A 23,391-nucleotide genomic window follows, 5' to 3' on the forward strand; every position below is an offset into this window, starting at 1 on the left:
TTTTTGCATCGGACCCACAAAGGGTTCTCTGCCTGAGAGGTCAAAAAATGGAATTGTACCCCAGACTCAGGTGTATTGGGTAGAGAGATGGTCTGTATCTGTGGAAAAACAGAAATACAAGCAGAGAAAAGAATGCATTGTACATATGGAAAAATTCAAGTAACTGGATTTCTAGTCATAAACCAGACTAGAAGGTAGTAAGATAGTATTTTTAAATTGCTTAAAGAAAAGAATGGTCAACATAGACTCTATATCCAGTGAAAATATCCTTCAGGAATGAGGGTAAAATAAAAACATTCCCAGATGAAGGAAAACTAAGGCAATTCATTATAAGAAGACCTACTTTAAAAGAAATGCTAAAGAAAGTTATTTAGATAAAAGGGAAATGAGGGCTTCCCTGGTGGTGCAGTGGTTGAGAGTTCGCCTGCCGATGCAGGGGACACGGGTTCGTGCCCCGGTCCAGGAGGATCCCACATGCCGCGGAGCGGCTGGGCCCGTGAGCCATGGCCGCTGAGCCTGCCTGTCCGGAGCCTGTGCTCCGCAACGGGAGAGGCCACAGCAGTGAGAGGCCCGCGTACCGCAAAAAAAAAAAAAAAAGGGGGGGGGGGAATGACACTAGAGGGAAACTTGTGGAGGGACCACACTACCCAATTGTAAGACTTGCTATAAAGCTCCAGTAATCAAGACAGCATGATATTGATGAAGGGATAAACACATAGATTAATGGAATAGAGTCCAAAAACAGAGCCACCCAAATATAGCCATTTGATTTTTGACAAAGGTACAAAAACAATTCAGTGGAGAAAAGATGGTCTTTTCAATAAATGTTATTGAATGTTGAGCAATTAACTGGACATGCATATGCAAAAAATGAACCTCAATATAGTAGACCCTGCACTGTATACCAAAAAGTAAGTCAAAATGGGTCATAGATCGAAATGTAAATGTAAAACTATGAAATTTTTAGAGGAAAATATAGGAGAAAATCTTCATGACCTTGGTTTAGCAAAGCATTCTTAGATAGGACACCAAAAGCACAATCCATAAGTGAAAATTTTAATAAATTGGGCTTTATCAAAATGAAAATTTTTGCTCTATGAAAGACACTGCTAAGAGGATGAAATGAAAAACTACAGACCATGAGAAAAAGTTTGCAAATCATATATCTGATTAACAATTTGTATCTAGAATATATAATGAACTTTCAAAAATCAGTGTAAGGAAACAAAGAACTCAATAATAAATGGGCGAAACATTTTGAACAGATACTCCACCAAAGAAGATATATTGATGCAAATGAGCATAAGAAATGACGTGCCCATACCACTAGTCATTGGAGAATGCAGATTAAAACCACAATGAAATAAGAATTAAAGTTAATAAAATTTTGAAAGATTAACACTATCCAGTTATGGCAAAGATACAGAGCAATAGGACCTCTCAGCCATTGCTGTTGAGAATTCAAAACGATACAGCTACCGGGAAAGCAGTATGGCTGTTGCTTTAAATATACATTTATCATACAACCCAGAAATTCCATTCATGTATATTTACCCTAGAGAAACTAAACTTTTATTCACACAGAAGTGTACACAAATATTAATAGTAGTTCTAGTCATAATTACCAAATCAACTCAAATGTCCTTCAACAGGTGAATGGATAAACAAACCGTGGTATATCTACACCATGGAACACAATAGAATATAAATAACTATTGGTATACATACAACCTGGTTGAATCTCAGAGGTATCGTGCTAAGTGAAAGAAGTCAGTCCCAAAAGATTATATATTGTGATTCCACTTATATGACATTCTGAGAAAGGCAAAACTATTGGGATGGAGAAAAAAGTCAGTGGTTGCCAGAGGTTAGGCTGAGGGGAAGGGAGGGTTTGACTAAAAAGGGCCAACATGAGGAAGTTTTGAGAGAACAGAATATAGAGCAGAGAGAAGTGCTCTGTATCCTGATTTTGGTAGTAGCACAAATCTATACATGTGTTAAAAGTCATAGAGCTGTTCACCAAAAAATGTCCAAAAATTGGATCTAAGTAAATCTTAAAAATCAAAACAACAACAACAAAAAAGCTAACAGTTATTCTTAACACCTCAGTCATGTTAATTAAAGCTACATATTTATTTAGGTCATATTTGTGATACAACAAATATATATGCACATCTTATATATTACACAACCCCTTGAAAAAACCAAAATATACAATTAATCCATTTGGTAGTATTTGAAGCATAGTTTTATTTTATTTTATTATTATTACTTTTTGTGGTACACGGGCCTCTCACTGTTGTGGCCTCTCCCGTTGTGGAGCACAGGCTCCGGACGCGCAGGCTCAGCGGCCATGGCTCACGGGCCCAGCCGCTCCGCGGCATGTTGGGATCTTCCCGGACCGGGGCACGAACCCGTGTCCCCTGCATCGGCAGGCGGACTCTCAACCACTGCGCCACCAGGGAAGCCCTATTATTTTAAATGTTAAAGTCTTTTAGATGTTTTAATTTTGCTTTTATAAGATTCTGTCAATTGTATAGAGCATCTATTTGATCACGAAGTGACTCAGCCCCTAAGATTAATAGTGTTTTCATGTGCAGTACCATCTACTTCATTACTGATCATTTTATAATCGGTACCTGGAGCATTTTGTGAACAAAGGTCAGGGTCTGCCCACATGCAGACGGAATGCGTTAAGTCTTTCTACTCTGAGAGTACACTTACCTGTACATTTGTTGGATAGTAAAGAAACCAGTCCTTGTGATAAGTTTTTATGACAAAATCCTGTAAGTACTGGCCATAATTTCTCATCCACTGAGGCAGCAGAGTACAGTAGGGGAAATAGTGTACATGGAATTTAGGGTCTTTCCTACTACCACGTATTAGGACCAATTTTTTTTTTACTTCTCTGGGCTTCATGTGACTCATCATTAAAACCTGACTGTTTTCACTTTGAAGTTCTTCTTTGTCCTCTGATGACATATCTATATGTGTCTAGTCACTTAATGTGTCCTTTTGCTGATATGTTTCCTTCTTTATTACCTTCTTGTTGATATTACTTAGCTGTCTCTCATCTTCCAACTATTTCCAGAAAGATTGGCCTTAAGTTAAAATATAATTTATTTCGATCAGTGCTGTTCCTCATTCATTCATGCATTTGTTGAGCAGCATGTGCTAGGTGCTGGAGAACTAGAGATGAAATGCCTGTCTTCAGAGTTGGAAGAGAAAAACAATAGTAATACAGAATGATAAATGTTCTGGTACATGTATGTTCTGGAGGCAATGGGATACAGATGGGAGTCGGAAAATGACTACTGGATGAGACTGTGAAGCAAAGTTTTGAAGTATGAGTAGACACCCACCAGCAAAGATGGAAAGATGCTGGTATGAGAGGTTGCAGTTCAGCGTAGGGGACTGAGGCGGGTGTATTGGCAATGGGAACCAGACAGTGAACACCGCTGTGTACCACTCCACGTGGCTTGGATTTTATCCTTAAGAATGAGGAACCTGGTAAAGGAGTCTAACAAGGAACAGAGACATGACCAGATGTGCACTGGAGAGGTTAGGTTGTATGTCTGTATGGTGGGAAGGGAGACGGGAATGTTGATCCTGGAGTACAGTTTGAAAATCGTTACAATAATCTTGGAAGGACTGATGAATGACAGTGGAGATTGAGAATTCATATTCTAGAAATAAATAAAGGAGGTTGCATTGCAAGAACTTGGAGATGAACTGGATATGGTGGTTTTTTTACTCAAGGACACTTGACCACTTCATGTGATGCTGCCATTTAAAGTAGTTGGAAGTCACACTTCTGTGTATTAGTAGTTGGCAGATGTTACCCTCTGTACGCACAATACCCCTCAGGGGGCAGCTTCTGGGTATTAATTTTATTATTATTTTAGAGAGGCCGACAAAGAAGCATCAAGAAGTTAAAGACTGTTGTGAACGACACACATTATGTTTTAGGAAGAGTAATCTGATAGCATCCCGCTTCGGAGGCAGGGAGATCAGTTGGTGAACCATTTTGAGACTAGAGGTAGTAAGATGATGAGACAAAGAGGTGACACTGCTTCCAAGTGAGGACTGCGCCAGGGGGAGGACATTCACATGCGTAGGAAGGGACAAATTAGACATCTTTGGGTGGAGAGATGTCTTTACTCATGTCTGCAAGATCATAAATAATGTAAGTCACCTTGGTGCTATAGAAATACAAATGCTTACATATGTTTTATGTTTGTCTATCTGACTGAAAATATCTATCCCGTCTAGGTAACCCAATTGTAGCTCAAGAAAGTAAAATTTCCTTTAACAGAAATGTCTGTCTATGTAACCCACGTCTGCTCCAGCATCACCACAATTACCTTCCCATATGACATTAAAATCGATGATTTACAGCTTTTCCAGAAAGACTGTGGCTTGGAATTAAATTGGGGAGATACCCAGCACTGATCAGTAGCACAATTAGAAACTAGATCACAGGATGGACTATGACTGAGGATGTCTGTGCTCTTTTGTAACAGGTGGATTTCAATGGTTTTGAATGGAAAGCCTTTTTTGGGGGAGGGGGTTTCTAAACAACAGAAATTTATTTCTCAAACTTCTGGAGACTGGAAAGTCTAAGATCAAGGCGCTGGCAGATTTGGTATCTAGTGAGGGCCCACTTCCTGGTTCATAGACGCCTGTCTTTTTAAATATAACCTCACATGATGGAAGGGGTTGGAAAGACTTATCAGACTTTACTCCCAAAGTTGGGGAGAGGCTCCTCCTTGTGGCCTCCTGGGAAGGATAAGCCCTGCTTTGCAGTGGAGAGCTGGGTGGACACTGCCGACCTGGGGCAAGTCACCTGACCCCTCTGATGCTTAGTCTCTTTCTCTATAAAAGAGTAATAATGGCAGGTATCTCAGTGGGTTGTGAAGATAAAATCAATTAGTTCATGTTGAGTGTTTAGTATATACCTGCCAAGTAATATTTAATCATCTATATATGTCATTAATATTAAATATAAGAAAATGAATCACTGTGCTATAAACTGAAACTAACACACTACTGTAAATAGCTATACTTCAATTTTTAAAAACTGGAAAAAAAATTAAATACAAGATTGTGCTATTCCTACCTCTTTATAGTAGTCCTGCTACATCTAACTTCAATTCCAATCACTATGTGATTATACTAAAAAACAAAGTATAAATAATAGCTGTTCCCTAATTAGGGACATTAGCCCAAATATAGTCTTTATTTTTCCTGGGATAAGTGCAGGGGGATTGGGAAGTAGGAATGCAGAGGAAACAAACAAAAATTCTGTCATTGTTCTAATCAAAATTTCACCTGAGAATAAACTTTCTTACATGGGAATGTTCTTATTTCTCAGGTATATTAAGGAAACAAACATCAAAAATGACCCAAATGAACTCAACAATCTTATCAAGAAAAATTCTGATGTGTTAACATGGACCCCACGACCTGGAGCCACTCTTGATCTGGGTAGGATGCTAAAGGATCCAACAAACAGGTTTGACTTAAATACTTATAGAGAAAAAAATGATTCAGGGATTTTTTCAATTTTATGAGAAAATAAAGGACATACCTGTGGTCTCTTGGTAGGTCCCTATTTGTCGGAATATTAAGTTTTTATTGAGTAGCATCCTGAGCTTGTCATGCATTAAGATCCACACATCACTTTTTAAAATGGAAGTCTTACTGTTTAAAGAAAATAAACTATTAAATAAGTATCTTTCAAATCTAGGGGAAAAAAGGCTGAGTTTTTTCTCAGTCCTATATAATAATTTTCTCATCCTATGTAATAATTACTCAAATGTTTTCCTCATCTCAGAGCCTTACTTGAAAACAAAGAGTGAGGAAGTTTTTTCTATGAAGGACAATTGATGCAGCTCAAAAATAAGTTGTCTGAAGTAAAAAGCAGTAAGCATGAGAATTAGTTTTCATATCAGTATAAACATTACCCAACTGCCAATTTCGCAGACAGTACCTTTGAACAAGTAACAGTGCACTGGGAGTGCAATTCAGGAAAAGTTACTATTGATGTCACAGACCTATATTTTTACATATACTTGTCTTGAGCCAAACGGAACTGTTAGTTCCTCACCCTTATTTAGGAATGGACTGAACGTGTTGGAGAGCTGGGCACACAGTTGCCAAAAGCACACCCCTCTCCTGGCCTTACCTTTGCAAAGTTGGTGGTGTGAATGGCGCAGCCAGCTGATTATGCCCTTTTGCTAACTTCCCATATCCAGCTAGTTACCACATCTGGTCAATTCTTCATAAATCTCTCACAAATCCACCACTCGTCTCCAGCCTCTTCCGTCGTGACCTTAATTTGGCCTCTCGCGATTTTTTTTTCACCTAGATTCATGCAGCGGCCCTTGACTTGGCTCTGTGCCTCCACCCTGCTCTCCTCTGATCTACCCTCCATGCCAGCCTTTTTCAATCGGCTGGCCACAATCCACTGGTGGGTTGTAAAATCAATGGCATTGATCATGACCAGCATTTAAAAAAATGAAATAGAATAAAATAGAATAGACCTGAGTACATTGCCCGAGTACATATAACAAGGAGTAGTATTATTTCAGGAGACTTTGTTTCACAGGTACGCTTGGTATGTGGACCCCCAGGGTCCTCAAGTAAAATATAATTCTTACTGGGATCATAAGAGAGGAAAGCCTCCACTCTGCATTGTTGCCGAAGAAACCTTTTCTAAATGCAAAACTCCTCCTGTTCCTTTCCCTGCTTAAAATTCCTTAGGATCTCCCCAGTACCTCTAGGATAAAAGCAGTTTGTATTCTCCAGATCAAGGGTGAGAGAAGTTTTTCATTATTTCAGGTTTTAGCAGGACATTCAAGAGTCTGGCATTTGGCACTGGCAGAATTCTCCATCATCTCTCTCCAGTTCCCCAGATGTATCCTATGGTAATAATCCTCAGACTTGAATGAACACCAGAATAACCTGAAGCACTTGGATAAATGCAGCTCCCTGGGCTCGACCCCCTGAGATTCTGATTCAGTAGATCTGAGGCAGAGCCTGGGAATCTGCATTTGTATCATTGTGCCACACCAAAGCATTCTGGGTAAAAAGAAGAGTCGATATTGTTGGATTCTCAGTAGTAAGACAGAGTGTAAGGACACAGGGAGACTAAGTGCTTAACTCTGCCTTGTGAGGGGAAGAGGGGCCAGGAGAGAACAGGAAATGTGGTCAAGGAAAGCTCAATCTGAAGTCTTAGGCATCTGAGCTATGTCTTAGAGATCAGGAGGAGGTTATAATTAAGAGAGGCAGATGGAGATTCCGGCCAGAGGGACTGACACGTGCTGGAGAAGGGAGGTGTAAATAGTGTCATGAGTTTGGTGAGTGCAGATACTTTAAGTGAATAGACCTATGCCATTCATTCGGAAATGATTTATTGAGCTCCTTCTGTATACCTGGCATCGTGCTAGGTACAAGGAAACAGCTGTGAAGAGGTCCTTCCCTTATGAGTCCAACCATCCACCTGACTGTAGGGTTGGTAAGTGAAGGTGGAGGAAAAGGATGAGACGGGAATGCCCTGTCGGGCCAGGGTCTGAAAGGACTTGTGAGACAGTCCCAAGGAACCTGCCTGTGAGTAAGGAGAGCTTGAGAAAGTTATAAAGCGAAGAAGGAATATTACTGCATTGTGTTTTAGAAAAACTCTTCTAATTTTTGGAAGACCATGTCCTGGGGAAGAGACCTCAGGGGGAAGAACTAGAGTCAAGGAGGCCAGCTGGAAGACTGAGGCTTTATCCAGGAAGAGATTAGTGAGACTGTAAACTGAGATGGGGTGGGGGGAGGAGTTGGAGAAGCAGATCTGACATTCATTTAGAAGTTAGAAACTTTAGGTTTTGAGAAGTAATTTATTACCGAAACCAGTGCCTCTCTAGCTTTGGGCAAATAATGGACTAAAAGTGTTGTTTTGGTAAGTGGGACATAGTTACCAAATCACTAGTAGCCAGGTGCCCGTTTCCCTCCTCATCCTTCCCTTATCCAGATCACATCCTATTCTATTGCCAGAATTCAATATTCCATGTTCCATGCAATGATCCATCTTCACACTGGCTGGACAGCTCTGGGAATGTCAGAGAACTCTCTCGTCCATATTGCTGACTGGGCTTACATACAGAATTGCCCATCTGAGAGTTGTGGTTTGATTAGTATAGTGAGAGGACCATATATTAGAGACACAAAATTCTGCGTATATCTCAAAGATAGGCTAAAGTCATTCCTACGTTCAGCAGATATTTATGGGGCCCCTTCTATGTGCCAGTCATGGTTGCTGCTCTCATCAAATGTATTCTAGTGGAGGTGGGGGGCAGGGCAGGAGTGAGCAGACTCCCACAAAATCAGTATGACCACTTATATTCAACATTTCCATAATTTAGTTATTTGAGCTGAAAGGGTCCGCATCAGTGGTTTTCCAATTTTTGGTTCCCCGACACGGACTTTTATCTTTAAATGTATTCTGACTTGGAGAGCCATCACACTAAACAGTGAACAGGAGCTGTTCTGGTTTAGGCTGGGGTGGGGTCCTACCCCTCACTGTTCCCCAGGGCACTTCTGTGAGACCCCTTGGTATCATCTGAACAGTCTGAAAGCTGCTTGTCTGGTTGACTGTTGAAATTGAAGTGCTAATTTCTGCCTTCCTTATTTGTTGCTTTCTTCTTTCCTTGTCCTCTCACGTTTGTGTCTTTAAGCAAGGGCATCATAGAGCCTCCAGAGGGGACTAAAATTTACAAGGATTCCTGGGACTTTGGACCATATTTGAGAATCTTGAATGCTGCTGTAGGAGATGAAATATTTCGTCACTCATGCTGGATAAAAGAATACTTCACTTGGGCTGGATTTAAGGATTATAACCTGGTGGTCAGGGTATGCTATGAAGTATTATTTGTCTTTGCTGTCTTGTGTTATGAAGTATTCCAATTTGTTCCTCAGAAAAACATGTATTAAGCCCTACCATCTGCTTCACAGGAAATAGATTGGACAATGTGCTAAAACAATCCCTTGTTGAAAATGTAGGGAACGTTCTGAGGTCCAGCTCAGTTTCTCTCTGGGAGCACTTTTTCCTCCCATCACCATGTGTTAGTTTTTGTTTTGTGGGTGTTTTGTTGTGTTGTGTTTGTAGCAGAAACAGGTACTTAGACTGTGGAACAGGCAAGTGGGCTCCACTGGAGAGGTGGTGTCCTGTAGCAGCAGAGAAGCAGGTAATTCTTACCTGCAGCTGTGGTAAGGAATGAACTGCACAAACCGTGAGGTCAGCTTAGAACTTAAATTAGCCCCAGCATGTACGCACAGAGCTCACAAGCCCAAGTGGTTCACGTTATATATAAGCTGGTCACCAAAACTGAGGAGGTATCCAAAAACAAAATAAGTCCCAACAGGCAGGGGGTGAAAGAGAAAGAGGAGGCCTGAAATGGGCTGGAAATCCCTGCAATACTTATATGTATATTTTATCCCACTTACATATAGTGCCTGAATTTGTGCATCGGGAGCAAAGTTTAAGGAAAGCATCAGGAAATGGACAGCATTCATACCCAAGTTTACCTTTGTTCCCAAGTTTACCTTTCAACCCCTGAACATTAATACCGGGTACCAGGCAACGCTTAGCATTCTTAAAATCAGTGAGTCCTAAAAACCTCCCTGGGGGTCAGAGCCAGTCTGTGACAAAGTTTTTGACGGTCAATAATGAAACAAGTATGAGTATGCATGTGAGTGTGGTTGCAAAGATGTCAACTCTCTTTTCTTGGGATGAATTGTCATTATTCCAAGATTAGGTCCTTTCTATTTTTGAGGCATGAAAGCAGTCTTCCTTTAATGAAATAAAAGGATAGTAGATGTAAGAATTTTTTTTAAGTCCTCACTTAGCAAAATGAAATGTTGATGCCTACATTAGCTACCAAATATATTTTAGAAAATTGTCTTTGAACCCAAAGACCTGGGAAACATTGGTCTACATTGTATTTTCAGTTGAGCAATTAGTATGAAAAAGAGAAAACATTTGGAATTTTCAATGACATTCTTTATGTTTAGCTGCTATGTGATGGTGAGAAAAATTTCACATTGTATTTATTTTTTAGCCTGCCAACATACAGTGGTATTTGATATCTCATTACTAATAGTGCTTAAGATAATGATATCCTTCTCTGTAAATTTGACTGAAGCTAGTGATATGAAGCAGTTTTGCTAGTGTAGAAGAGTAGGATTAGAATTCAGTTCAGGAAAGAGGAGAGAGGGAGAGAGGGATTGAAGGAGGGGGTAGAGGAGGGGGGAAGAGAAGGGAGCAGAGAGGAGAGACTCTTTTTATATTAACTCTACTTCACTGCCATCATTTAAGAGCATTTGGGTCTTGTACATTCCAAAATTTTTTAAGGACCACCAGATTGATATGCTTCTTCCCTTTCCCATGTTGTCATTTGCACAGATGATTGAGACAGATGAGGACTTCAGCCCTTTTCCTGGAGGATATGACTATTTGGTTGACTTTCTAGATTTATCCTTTCCGAAAGAAAGACCAAGCCGGGAACATCCGTATGAGGAAGTAAGCAGGAACACCAGTGGAAGTGCTCCCTCCTTCCTTCTTTCCTTCCTTCCATCTTTCCTTCCTTCCTAAATAAACTTTTTAGTTTGGAATAACCTTTAGATTTACAGAAAAGTTGCAAGGATAGTACAGAGAGTACTGTTAACATCTTACTTTACTGTGCTACATTTGTCACAACTAACATGCCAATACTGAAACATTATTATTAACTGAACTCCATACTTGTTTCTTTTTGAGTTATTTGCAAAGGCTGGCTTTTCTACCTGCTTCCTTCCAAACAGCTGACCCGCCTGCACTGTTACCAGACCTGCAAGCACTGATCTCTGCCTTCCTTGCCTTCTCTCCAGTGGTGTCTCCTTCCCCAAACAAACCCAAAGGGTGGCTCTCTAAAGAAAGGGAAGTCAGCATAAACCAACACATATTTTGTTGACCTCCAATTCTTAACAGATCCCTAACCCACGGTAGGCATGGTGTTAAGAGCCGGGGCTTCGGACACAACGTCAAGACTGGGATGGGTACCCCATCCCTACTGATGAGGATTTTTTTTTTTTTTTCGGTACGCGGGCCTCTCACCGTTGTGGCCTCTCCGGTTGCGGAGCACAGGCTCTGGACGCGCAGGCTCAGCAGCCATGGCTCACGGGCCCAGCCGCTCCGCAGCCTGTGGGATCTTCCCGGACCGGGGCACGAACCCGTGACCCCTGCATCGGCAGGCAGACTCTTAACCACTGCGCCACCAGGGAAGGCCGAGAATTATTGATTATGAGCCTTTGAGTCCCTGTCCGAGCCTTGGTGGTTTTTTTTTTTTTTTCTTCCATTGGAGCTCCTTCCCACCTTATCAGGTTTTTTTTATTATAGTCAAATGACATAAAATATGTGAGCATACATTATAATTTTAAATTCTATATAAATGCAAAAATCACTAAATAAATTAGGAGGGTGTATAGTCTGCCCTTAAGTGTATTACGCATGCCATATAAATGTGCGATGCCTTAATTATAGAGGTTTAAATGTACCTTTATAAAATAGATGTATTCTTAAACTTTTAATAATTTGACTTGTATTTTTATGTTTTGTACTTGCTGTTGAAGAGAATCTTATGGTGAAACTTTAGTAAAACCAATAATCCACTGACTGCTTTATGGGTTTTAAAAAACTGGGTTTTCACATATAGGAAAACCCTACATGAAAAGCACCCATTTTGGGCTTCCCTGGTTGTGCAGTGGTTGAGAGTCAGCCTGCCGATGCAGGAGATACGGGTTCGTGCCTTGGTCTGGGAAGATCCCACGTGCCGCAGAGCGGCTGGGCCCGTGGGCCATGGCCGCTGAGCCTGCATGTCCAGAGCCTGTGCTCCGCAACGGGAGAGGCCACAGCAGTGAGAGGCCCGCGTACCGCAAAAAAACAAAAACAAAACACCCATTTTAAGCAAAATGAATCTGCAAAATTTATTGCTTTATTTACCAAACACGTACATATACATAACACAGCTTCATAAATCTTAGATCATTTAATACGACCACCTCGTGAGCCCATATTACTGTACTCCCCATTTATGGATGAGGAAAATGCCATGCCAAGGGGTTGCATAACCTGCCCAAGTTCATACAGCTAGTGAATGCGTGGTGCAGGCCTTTGACCACAAGTGGTCTAGCTCCAGAGTCTGTATATTTAGCCACTGTCTTGCTTCTTAACTCTGAATTTACAAAACTTATAAATTAAGGTATCTCTTGCCATAAGGGAGATTTTTCTTTGGAATTTTTAAAATCACAAGTTCATTAAAAATATTTCATTGAAAAAAAGTCATGTTTCCAAGCTTTTCATAATGCATCTGTTGGATAAAGCAGGCAACAGCTCTCTTGCAGATTTAATACACCATGGGATAAACCATCATGGCTGCAGTGTACCTGGTGGTCCCTACTTTGACTCTCAGTGCTTTTGTCTCCCAGGATTTTAGTGAGATTTCTGTATGTTGAGGTTCATATATAGTGGATATGCCTATACTTGGAAGAGCTCCTTTTCTTGCCACCTGGAGCCTTCTCATATTGCCTTTTTTTTGAAGGCGGGGGCCATTCATTGCCTTTTAAACTCATAAATATATTTTCTATCACACCAACTCTCCATCTTTCCTAGATGCATGGCTCCTGTAGCTCTCCATCCCCCTGCTCCAATCTGGATGGGCTCCTCTCTAGGTCTGCTGCCAATCTGTCCCCCTGTGACATCCCTTACCCACTTCCAGACCCCACCCATGTCTTCACCTTCTTTGCTTTCCTCCTCTGTGGGACTTTTTGCTTAAGTACCTGCTGAAGAAATGTTACATGGGAGCTAAACTTCAAGTACTTTCCTGTCTGATCGTGCACGACAGCTTGGCTGAACCCCATTATGTTGGGTGGCAATCACTTTCCATGGTTACCTGAAGGCATTGCTCCTTCAGCTTCTACTGTAGTTGCATGCAGTGTTGCTTACCCCAGGCTGACCTTTCTTCCACTGTAGGTGACTTTTAAGAATTTAGGGATTAATCTATATTTACCAAAAATAAAAAATAAAAATAAAGACCTTTTCAAGCAGCAGGCTTTACTTGAAGGCAGGGGTTAAACACTTAAATGCTCACAGGCGGACCCGAGGCTGATCTTGTAAATAGGGGGAGCTGGGTGGGGACTGTATCAAATGGAAAGCATGGGAAGGGAGGAGCCCCTACTGAGCTCCAGCTGATCTTCCGAATTTTCCAGAAAACTCGGAAATCTGGATTTTCATGTAAAATACCCAGATTTATAAATATGGAAAGTTAATTCAATTTTTTATAAAGGGACTGTAAGCTGTTAACTAAGACCTAGGTTGTATTTGGACAGGGGGTCACCTGTTTAAGTTATGAAGGTGAGGAGCCAGCTATTAGGCTGAGGGACCTCTAAATACCAAAATGTGGAGGTCCTTTCTCTGGGGCATCACATATACACTGCTGCCCTCATTCTTCCTGCAAAATTGATTCCGTTTATTCAGACAACTGTCTGAATGTATTCGGCCCTGGAGCCATGCATAGGCGTAAGGAAGGGGTTGACTGTCTTGTGTACATACTTTTGTGCTCTGTGTCCCTGCTGTCATCCATGGTACGTACCTCTTCTTCTGAATCTGAATGTCCCTCCACATGCTCTCTGGGATTCTGCAGCCTCTGCCCTGGTCTTTAGATGCCACTCACCCTCCTGCTTTCCAGATTCACATTAGTTAATTGAAATATCTCCTGCTGTCAACGACTCACTTCATTTCTCCTTCACTGTGACAGTTCATACCTGTACGCCAGCTTTGTCAACACTTCACTTGCGTCTGGAAGAGGGCAGAGGCGGGTTATGTATGGGATCTGTCCATCATTTTGAATTAGAAGCCCTTTCTCAGCTCCAGTGACACTAGCCCTCGTTTTCTTCACTTCTTGTCTGTTCTTCTGCATTCTTTCAGGGTCTCTCTTTCTCCAGCCACCACTGAAATCTCTTGTTTTCCTCCAGGGTTCTGTACTCAACCCACCAAACACATCTGCTAGCACTGCTTCTCTGACGCCAAAAATCCATAGGTCCTGCCCAGACTTTGCCCAGCTCCCGCCAACTCTGTCCAGCTTCAGATTCATTCGAGTTAATCACCTGCTAGATATCATCACCTGGATATCCAAACCCCTGGTACCTCATCTTCAGCCTGCTCAAAGTGTGACACATCATCTTTCTCTTAAAACTGCTCTTTCTCCTTTTCTGTCTTGATCGTTGGCAATATCAATTCCTCCTCCACACTCCCCCCGCCCCACAGTGAGCCCAGCCAGAAACAGGGGGGTAACCTTCGACTTTTTCCTTTTCCCTCATCCACAAATCTAATCAATCACCAAGACCTCCCCAGTTTACAATCTAAACGTGTCTCAAAACCTCCCCAATTCTTCCACGTGCTCCTCTCTAGTTTGAAAGGTCAAGAAAGGTCATCTCCCCTCCACTGTGAGGAACTAGATTTTTTTTTTTTTTTTGTGATATGCGGGCTTCTCACTGTTGTGGCCTCTCCCGTTGCGAAGCACAGGCTCCGGACGCGCAGGCTCAGCAGCCATGGCTCACGGGCCCAGCCGCTCCGCGGCATGTGGGATCTTCCCGGACCGGGGCACGAACCCATGTCCCCTGCATCGGCAGGCGGATTCTCAACCACTGCGCCACCAGGGAAGCCCCAGGAACTAGATCTTGATACTGCACTTTAGCTGGGCAATCCTCAACTTAACAGACTGTGCAGTCACGTTTCCAAGTCTCTATTGGCAAAACAGGAGATCTTCTGACCTGTGTTTGCGATCTCAGTTCACAATGGATCTAATCGTTTTGTAGGAATGGTGCAGGAAAGAGAAATCCTAAATGCCAATCTTCTGATCATTCCGTGTCATTTAATAGCCTGTCATTTATGGTAAAGTTGCCTCTACTGGCATTAGCACGATATTTATCAGGAAAGAAAAATGTGATGCCAGATACTGAAAAAGGCTCTTGATAAACTGGAACATGTGTACCTATGAAGTGTTAAAACCATGTCCAGTCTTAGTAACTTCCCTTCATGCTACCTCATGCTCTTTTTTTTTTTCTTTTAATGAATTATCTCTTTTTTTCTCACAACAGTAACAGAGGAGACCGAGGCTTAGCAAGGTTAAGGTCACATGATTAGTAAGTGCTGGGCTGAGACTCAAAACCATCTCTGCCTGTCTCCTAACCCTGTGCACCTTTGACTATTCAACAGATCCCGTGTCAGGAGTTGGGATTCTTTAAAGGTAAGGGCCTTGCCCACCGAATTAAGATAATCTTGCTCTGTGGCAGGCCTTGTTTTCAGTATTTTATATACACTGGCTCAGTGAATCCTCACAGCAAGGCTGTGAGGCATGTTCTGTTATCTTCATTTTATAGATGAGGAAACTGAGGCACAGAATGTTTGCCAGGATCGCACAGCTCGACCGTGGATTTGAACGCAGCAATCTGATTCTGTGCTCTCAGCCACTCTGCGCCACCCCCAAACCCTGGCTCCTGATCCATTTCCTGTTTTCCTTCCCTCAATTTCTACTAAACTCGGGAGCCTCTCTTTCCCTCTCCACCTGTGATATCTACTTCAGTAGGCTTTTCTCCTTGACTCCTCAGACCCCTGCCGTTATAGGCAGCTGCTTCTTTCAGGGACGCAGGGGTCAGTACCGATGCTCAGTGCTGGCTGGGTCACCCCTGCTAGTTGTTCCATATCTGTTTCAGATTCGGAGCCGGGTTGATGTCATCAGACACGTGGTGAAGAATGGTCTGCTCTGGGATGACTTGTATATAGGATTCCAAACCCGGCTGCAGCGGGATCCTGACATATACCATCATCTGTAAGTCTGAAAATGCCTGTCGTGCTCTAGGCCACTGCAGAGGATGCTGTGGACATATAAGCAGAGTCGGTGACCGACTGTGCCCCCAGATTTTGATGGGTGTGTGAGATTCTGCCATTAGAGCTTTATTTCTTCGTTAATGTGTTAAAAAGCAAATCTGGTTAGGAAAATAACATTTTAAAGAGTCATTGTTTCTATAGTCTTGCAAATGTGTTTCAGTCTTTTCTGAAAGTGGTTTATGGTATAGGAAAGGGAAGGATGTTATGAGAGGGACAGGGTGTGTTTGGCCAAGACAAGAATGAGGAGGGGGTTTTATGGGGCAAAGATGTGATCATCGAAGACAATTATTTCCCATGACAAATTTTTGCCTGTGCCCAACTCTGAGCATGAATTTGGTGAACTAGCTGGTTAAGGGGAATGGCCCTCCGAGTCTCTACCGGCTTACACTTCAAAACCATGTAAGTTTCTTATGGCAAAACTGTACACGTGGACTTCCCTGGTGGCACAGTGGTTAAGAATCCGCCTGCCAATGCAGGGGAACATGGGTTTGATCCCTGGTCCGGGAAGATCCCATGTGCTGTGGAGCAACTAAACCCGTACGCCACAACTACTGAGCCTGCACTCTAGAGCCCCTGAGCCACAACTCCTGAGCCCGCGTGCTGCAACTACTGAAGCCTGTGCGCCTAGAGCCTCTGCTCCGCAGCAAGAGAAGCCACCGCAGTGAGAAACCCGCACACCACAACAAAGAGTAGTCCCCGCTCGCCACAACTAGAGAAAGTCCATGTGCAGCAACGAAGACCCAATGCAGCCAAAAACAAAAACAAAACCCAAATGCATGTCTTTAAGACTATAGTTGGAATATTTGAGTTGAAGTGTCAGAAGGGCCCATTTGCCATTTTCATATTTGCAAAATAATCAGCAAGAGGGAGAATACTTTCTTATCATTACCACTGACCCTCTGAAAAGTTCAGGAATTTAATTTAATTAATTAATTAATTTATTTTATTTATTTATTTATTTTGCGGTACGTGGGCCTCTCATTGCTGTGGCCTCTCCTGTTGCGGAGCACAGGCTCCGGACGCGCAGGCTCAGCGGCCATGGCTCACGGGCCCAGCCGCTCTGCGGCATGTGGGATCTTCCCGGGCCGGGGCACGAACCTGTGTCCCCTGCATCGGCAGGCGGACTCTCAACCACTGCGGCATCAGGGAAGCCCAGGAATTTAATTTTAAATAAGCAAAGCCTACTATCTAGCTTCTGCCTTGAGCTTCCAGGCACAGGCATGTCTTGAATTTTCTTTTTTATTTATTTCTTTTTGAATGTTTTGAAATGATTTTTAAAATATTTAAAGGATGTAGACATATATAAAATAAAAGGAAAGAACCCTACCCCACACTTCCCAGAAAACCTTGTCTGTTTCCTGTCTTTCCCTCTATCCACTCTCCAGGGTAACACGTGATCACAGCACAGTGTGTGTCATCCCAGGCCTAATTCTGAATACATCAACATTTAACTAAATATATTTGTTCTCAATAAAACGTCCCAGATAGTTGGGGAGGGAAGGTTATTGTTGCTGTTGTTTTTAATGTAATCCTAGTACATCTGTAACTTGCATTTTTTACTCATTAATATATCTTTGGTATCCCTAGTGTTGGGACACACAGATCAACCCCAAACATTTTAACAGCAGTAGAACATTACAAGTTTTGTTCATTTTCAACAAAACTTACACATGTCTTCTTGTTCTGGAAAAAAAGGAAATGTAACAACTTTGGGGGAGATTCGAATGTTACTTTTCTTAAAAAAATAATTCCATATTGGAAGCTTCTAGGATATTGGTGCTGAAGCCTATTTCTTATGTTTTTTTGATAGCAAAGGTCATAAATGTAAGAGAATCCCATAATGAATCTTGGAAGGCAGTCACCACCCAATTTATCTTTGTTGCTTTCAAAATGGGATTTATGAGTTTATTAAATATTTTTCTGGTCATAAAACTAATACATATCTACTGCAGAAAATTTGAAAAACAAATTTAAATACAAAAACAAAATAAAAAACAACAGTTAAAACCACAAATGATCACACCATCCAGAGAGAGCAATTTGCATTTTGGTATCTAGTTAATCTGTCTTCACATGCACCTTTTTTGAATAAAAATGGGATAATACTGGACTGCCCAGTGGCGCAGTGATTAGGAATCTGCCTGCCAATGCAGGGGAACACGGGTTTGATCCCTGGTCCAGGAAGATCCCATATGCCGCTGGAGCAACTAAGCCTGTGCACCACAACTACTGAGCCTGTGATCTGGAGCCCATGAGCCACAACTACTGAGCCCGCGAACTGCAACTACTGAAGCCCGCACACCTAGAGCCTGTGCTCTGCAACAAGAGAAGTCATCGCAATGAGAAGCCTGCACACTACAACGAAGAGTAGCTCCCGCTCGCCACAACTAGAGAAAGCGTGCGCGCAGCAATGAAGACCCAATGCAGCCATAAATAAATAAATTTGAAAATAAATCAATCAAAAATTTTAAAAACTGGGATAATACTATATATACTTTTGTTCCTGCATGTTTACTGAACAATCTTTGATCCACCCTGTAAGTTTCTAACTTTCACTATTTGAAATGATGTTTTGCGAAATAAACACATAGGTGTGTCTTGCACACTTTCATAGTGATTTCTTAGGATAAATTCCTAGGAGTGGAGCTGCTGGATCCAACATGCACTCAGTGTGTAGACTTGCTGCACGCTGCCAAATCATTCTTAGGAAGCCAGCTCACCTCCCCAGAAAAAACGTACAACACATTTATCTGCACCTTCACCAATACCAGGTCCTTTTGTGTACAGAATACAAATCTGTATTTTTACATATAAGAATTCCTCAAAGCAAGGCACATAACAGAAAAATAAAAATAAGACACAGTTGTCATGTTTTAAGGGACTGCATTCAACACATTGGAAATGTTAAGCTACATTAACATCCAAAACAGTACAGGAAAATGCTGCCTCAGGGAGAGCTGAGTACCAGGTACCCAACAGATCTTGGCAAAACAATAGGCATGGAAGTTTCAAAAACATATTTCTCTGCTTTATCTCTTTTACAGGTTTTGGAACCATTTTCAAATAAAACTCCCCCTAACACCACCCAACTGGAAGTCCTTCCTGATGTACTGTGGGTAGAGAGGACCTGAGATTTCCCAGGTAAAGCATCCTGTAGATCTGGGAGACACCTTTATATCCATCCCATCACACTCTCTTTGGCATCTGAATTAAGCAGGCATCATGCCTATCAGAAAACCTGACTTTCGGGGGAATGAGAGGAGCTAACATTACAGGAAGAACATTCAAGTTTAAAAACAAGTAGCTAAAAATGAGTAGTGAGTGCCTCCAGCCCAAAGTCCATGGAATCTTTGGATTCCAATTAATAAACAAGACAAAAATGATCCTAGGTGGTCAGTGAGTATTCAGAGCTAAATCCTGAACATATGAAGGAAGGCAGCAACCAAAGACAAATACTGTGTGATTTCACTTCTATGTGGAATCTAAAAAGCAAAACAAATGAACACACATAACAGACCAGAGACAGTTATAGAGAATGAACAAGGTGGTTGACAGAGGGGAGATGGGTGGAGGAGGAAGGAAATGGGTGAGGGAGATTAAGAGATACCAACTTCAGTTTAAAAATAAACTTCCAGATGCAGTCACAGGTATGAAATGTACAATGTGGGGAATATAGACAATAACAATGTAATATCTTTGTGTGGTGACATTTCATAACTAGACCTATGGAGGTGATCATTTTGAAATGTATAGAAATATTGAATCACTATATTGTGTGACAGGAACTAACACAGTGTTACAGGTCAATTATACTTCAAAAACAAACTCAGAAAAAGAGATCAGATGTGTGATTGCCAGAGATGGGGGGGTAGGGGGAGGAGGAATTGGATGAAGGTGGCCAAAAGGTACAAACTTCTAGTTATAAGATAATTAAGCACTCAGAATTTAATATACAACATGATAAATATAATTAACAGTGCTCTATGTTATATATGAAAGTGGTTAAGAAAGTAAGTCCTAAGAATTCTCATCACAAGGAAAACATATTTTCTACTTCTTTAATTGTGTCTCGATATATGATGGATGCTTATTAACCTTAACGTGATAATCATGTCATGAAATAGATAAGTCAAATCATTATGCTGTATACCTTAAACTTATATAGTGCTGTATGTCCATTATATCTCAATAAAATAAACAAAAGCACTGGAAGAAAAAAATAAACACCAAAAAGAAAAGCAGCAACCAAAACTGAAAGGAGAAAAACTAAAAACAGAGTGAGATGGAAAACATCACCTCTCCATTTCAATAGACCCCTCTCTTTTTCAGACTGATGGAGATCAGCTTGTCTGACACAAACCAGACTTGACATTCCTTCCTACCGCTTGGGATGTGATTTTATAAATTGAACTACAAAACCTGTTTCCATACATTTGTTATTGGAAAGGTCACATAATATTACTACAAAGATAGTAAATTCCTTGACTCATGCATTTATTTATTCCACAAACAGCTATCCCATCACGTTGTATTGTAATAATCTATTGTCTCTTCCAGTCAGTAGACTCTGAATTTCTTAAAAGTAGACACTTTTGCCTGTGTAACTGTAGTACCCCACACAGTGCTCTGTGCACACACAGTATTATTCATAGTATGCATTTAAGGAAGGAAGGAACAAGTGAATTTCCATCTTTAACTGTCAGTGTGACTGACATCTTAAACTAAGCTTTGGTGTCCTTACCAGTAAAATTAAGGATCTAAATAGAATACTCTTTTCAGTTGTAACATTCTTTATTCCATACTCTAGCCTAGATCTTCTAAGTTACCATAGGCTGGAAGGGATGTGAAAGGAATTCATATACAACTAGATTATAAGGCAGACTTAGTAAGCACTATATTTGTTGTACCAACTTAGTGTTGGGAAGACTGAGGAGAGAGAAATGACATCTGACTTTTTGCAATGACCAGGAAGAACATTACAGAAAAGGTAGTATTTCAGGGGGGTAGGGAGGGGGCGTTAGGAGAGCACCTTGAAGGTTGGGGAATATTTTTAATAAGCTGAAATGGAGGGAGCGATGATAGAATATTCCAGACAGAAGGAGTGGGTGAAGTTAAAAGGTAGAAAAATACAAGGTGAATTAGAGCAATGGCAAGTCCTCCTGGTGAGACAGAGAAGGAAGGGAAAGCAGGAACGAGGCATGAGTGGCCCTGGGAGAATAAAGAGAGTCAAGAGGCTCAATGGGGATGCTGAGCGTCTTCAGTAGTTGCAAAAAAGCAGGAGGCATTAAAGGTAAGGAGGCAGCTGAACGAGAGAATGCCAAGTCCAAGGTCTTGGAGATGGAGCAGATCTGAAAAAAGGTCAAATATCAAGGAGGCAATAGTACGGTGGTCAACACTTCAGACTTGGAAACTGACTTCTTGAGATAAAGTCTTGGTTCTGTCACCTACTATGTGACCTTTGGGGAATCTGTGTCTCAGATTTTCATGTGTGAAGGGAATATAATAATAGCACCTACCTCACAGGGTTGTGTTATATTCTTAAGGCCCTTCTAGAAGAGTGAGTGGCACATGGTAAGAGAACCATAAATGTCGACTATAACAACCTTATGAAATAGGAGAGTCATGTGACCTATAACCAGTCATTTGGTGAATCTGTAAAAAGTTGGGAGGAGAGTCAATTCCAGTTTACATTCCAGCTTTAGATCCTCTTTTACCTTAAAGCATCATAGACTATATAACCTGAACTAAAGACTAAAACTAAAAATTCACCCCAATGCAATAAAAAAAGAAAAAGTATTAAAATGAGTTTCATACTGTTGCTCATTAGTAATATCTTTAGTTCACAGGGATACCAAGCAACATGAAAAATTCAAGTATTTACTGATGCTACATCTTGAACATAGAAGCTTATACCAAAGAGACCATGCCTTATTGACATCAGCAGTGGATAATTACATGTTGCATTTGTGAAATGTTCACATATCTTATATTTGTTGGATCACTACATAGCCAGATTATTAATATTTTACTTATTCCATCCATAATTTTCTATAAAAGAACCAATGAATGCAATAGGAACAACTTCTCTGTGGAAAAGAAAGATAACAGGAGATGTAAATCCAAGTACAGAAGAAACAGAATGGGCGGAGAAAAGGTTTCCTAGAAGACAGTGAAGAAAAAGGAAAGGGGTGGGGGAGCAGAAGTTAAGCTAGAAGAAGAGAAGAAAGAAGAGAAATAGATAAATGAGAGGCTATAAGAAGAAAATAGGGAAGAGAAAAAATTAAGATGGAATTTAAAAAGGAGAATGTAAAAACAGACATTTTGCTCCTTAATAGATTCCCCAAATAGAGTCCATGAATCTAATTGAGTAAGAAGTGTTCATGAGCTGTTTTCAATTTTTCAGAAAGCTTTGTTGAAATCATCTATTTACCAAAACAAGGCTGCGGAGGCTACCCTAAAATGTAATACTTTCGTTGGGACTGAAAGTATTTTAACTTGGTAACAAAATCTGTTATTTAATGTAAATTATAAATTCTAAAAAATGGCGGTATCTTTATCTAAAAATATGAACACTAGCTAGTGATAAAATGAGTTTTATAGACAATAATTTTCAAAATCGATAGAATAATCAACAATAAAGACCCATATCTTGAAAAAAATTAGGAAATCCTCTTCTGAACATTTGAAAATGCTGTTGCAATGGTTAAAATAGGCAACTAATTTATTTCTGCTAATGTCTGTAGTTTTTGATGATATTCCCATGATTATCACATTATCCCTAGGAATATGTGATTGTTAACTACATTTCTATTTTACATATTTTTGTTTCCAGTAACACAAACCCCTCACTGATCTGAACATCAAAATTGATTTTCTGATTATGTATACTACCTCTTTAATTCTGAAGATACAAGAATCTAATGATGGAATTTATCTCCTTAAATCTCTTGATTATCTACTTCTCATAAAGATGAACACCAGTGAAGTTTGATGGCTCTGGTTCACTTCACACATTATGCATATATTTTGTGATTTACATTATGCACATATTTTATAAATTATTTAATTATCACCAAAAAATAAATGTATATCAACAGAATATGTGTTAAAATGTATATGATGAGCAAATAAAAGATTATTTTAAAATACGAATTTGTTTTCTCACCACCAAGCCTATCTTTATTCTCTTGCTGTCTTCCTAGTTATTGCTGTCTGATACCCTGACTCCAGCAATTCTTTGATATTACCAAGACCTTCAATCCATTGACCCTACATGTCCTCACTTCTCTCCTTAATCATCTTCAATGGTTCTTTTCTACCTGTGTCCACATCACCCCCCTTTTCTTTTTCTACCCCACATCACCTGCCCTTGTTCCCTCTCTCATATTCCAGATCTCATTTCCATGACTTAAACCCCAAACTAT

At 40.8% G+C, this 23,391-nt stretch overlaps 1 protein-coding gene across 9 annotated transcripts in view; it reads left to right on the forward strand.

Annotated features, from left to right (window-relative positions):
* The window catches only part of LOC131764413 (cytidine monophosphate-N-acetylneuraminic acid hydroxylase), a 285,608-nt gene extending 262,491 nt beyond the window's left edge, over positions 1-23,117 (forward strand). For 6 of the 9 annotated variants that reach the window (XM_067006584.1, XM_067006585.1, XM_067006586.1 and 3 more), the window contains 6 exons: positions 5,375-5,515; positions 8,721-8,895; positions 10,448-10,564; positions 15,793-15,908; positions 19,012-19,108; positions 21,807-23,109. In XM_067006584.1, the coding sequence (XP_066862685.1) occupies positions 5,375-5,515; positions 8,721-8,895; positions 10,448-10,564; positions 15,793-15,908; positions 19,012-19,087 (625 nt within the window). In that variant the 3' untranslated portion in view covers positions 19,088-19,108; positions 21,807-23,109. Of the gene's footprint in view, positions 1-5,374; positions 5,516-8,720; positions 8,896-10,447; positions 10,565-15,792; positions 15,909-19,011; positions 19,109-21,806 lie in introns of all 9 variants that reach the window. The other 3 variants (XM_059077584.2, XM_067006589.1, XM_067006582.1) reach the window with 3 other exon arrangements.
* The last annotated feature ends 274 nt before the right edge of the window (positions 23,118-23,391 follow it).

The sequence above is a fragment of the Kogia breviceps genome, chromosome 10 (genome assembly GCF_026419965.1).
Source record: "Kogia breviceps isolate mKogBre1 chromosome 10, mKogBre1 haplotype 1, whole genome shotgun sequence".
NCBI classification, from domain to species: domain Eukaryota; kingdom Metazoa; phylum Chordata; class Mammalia; order Artiodactyla; family Physeteridae; genus Kogia; species Kogia breviceps.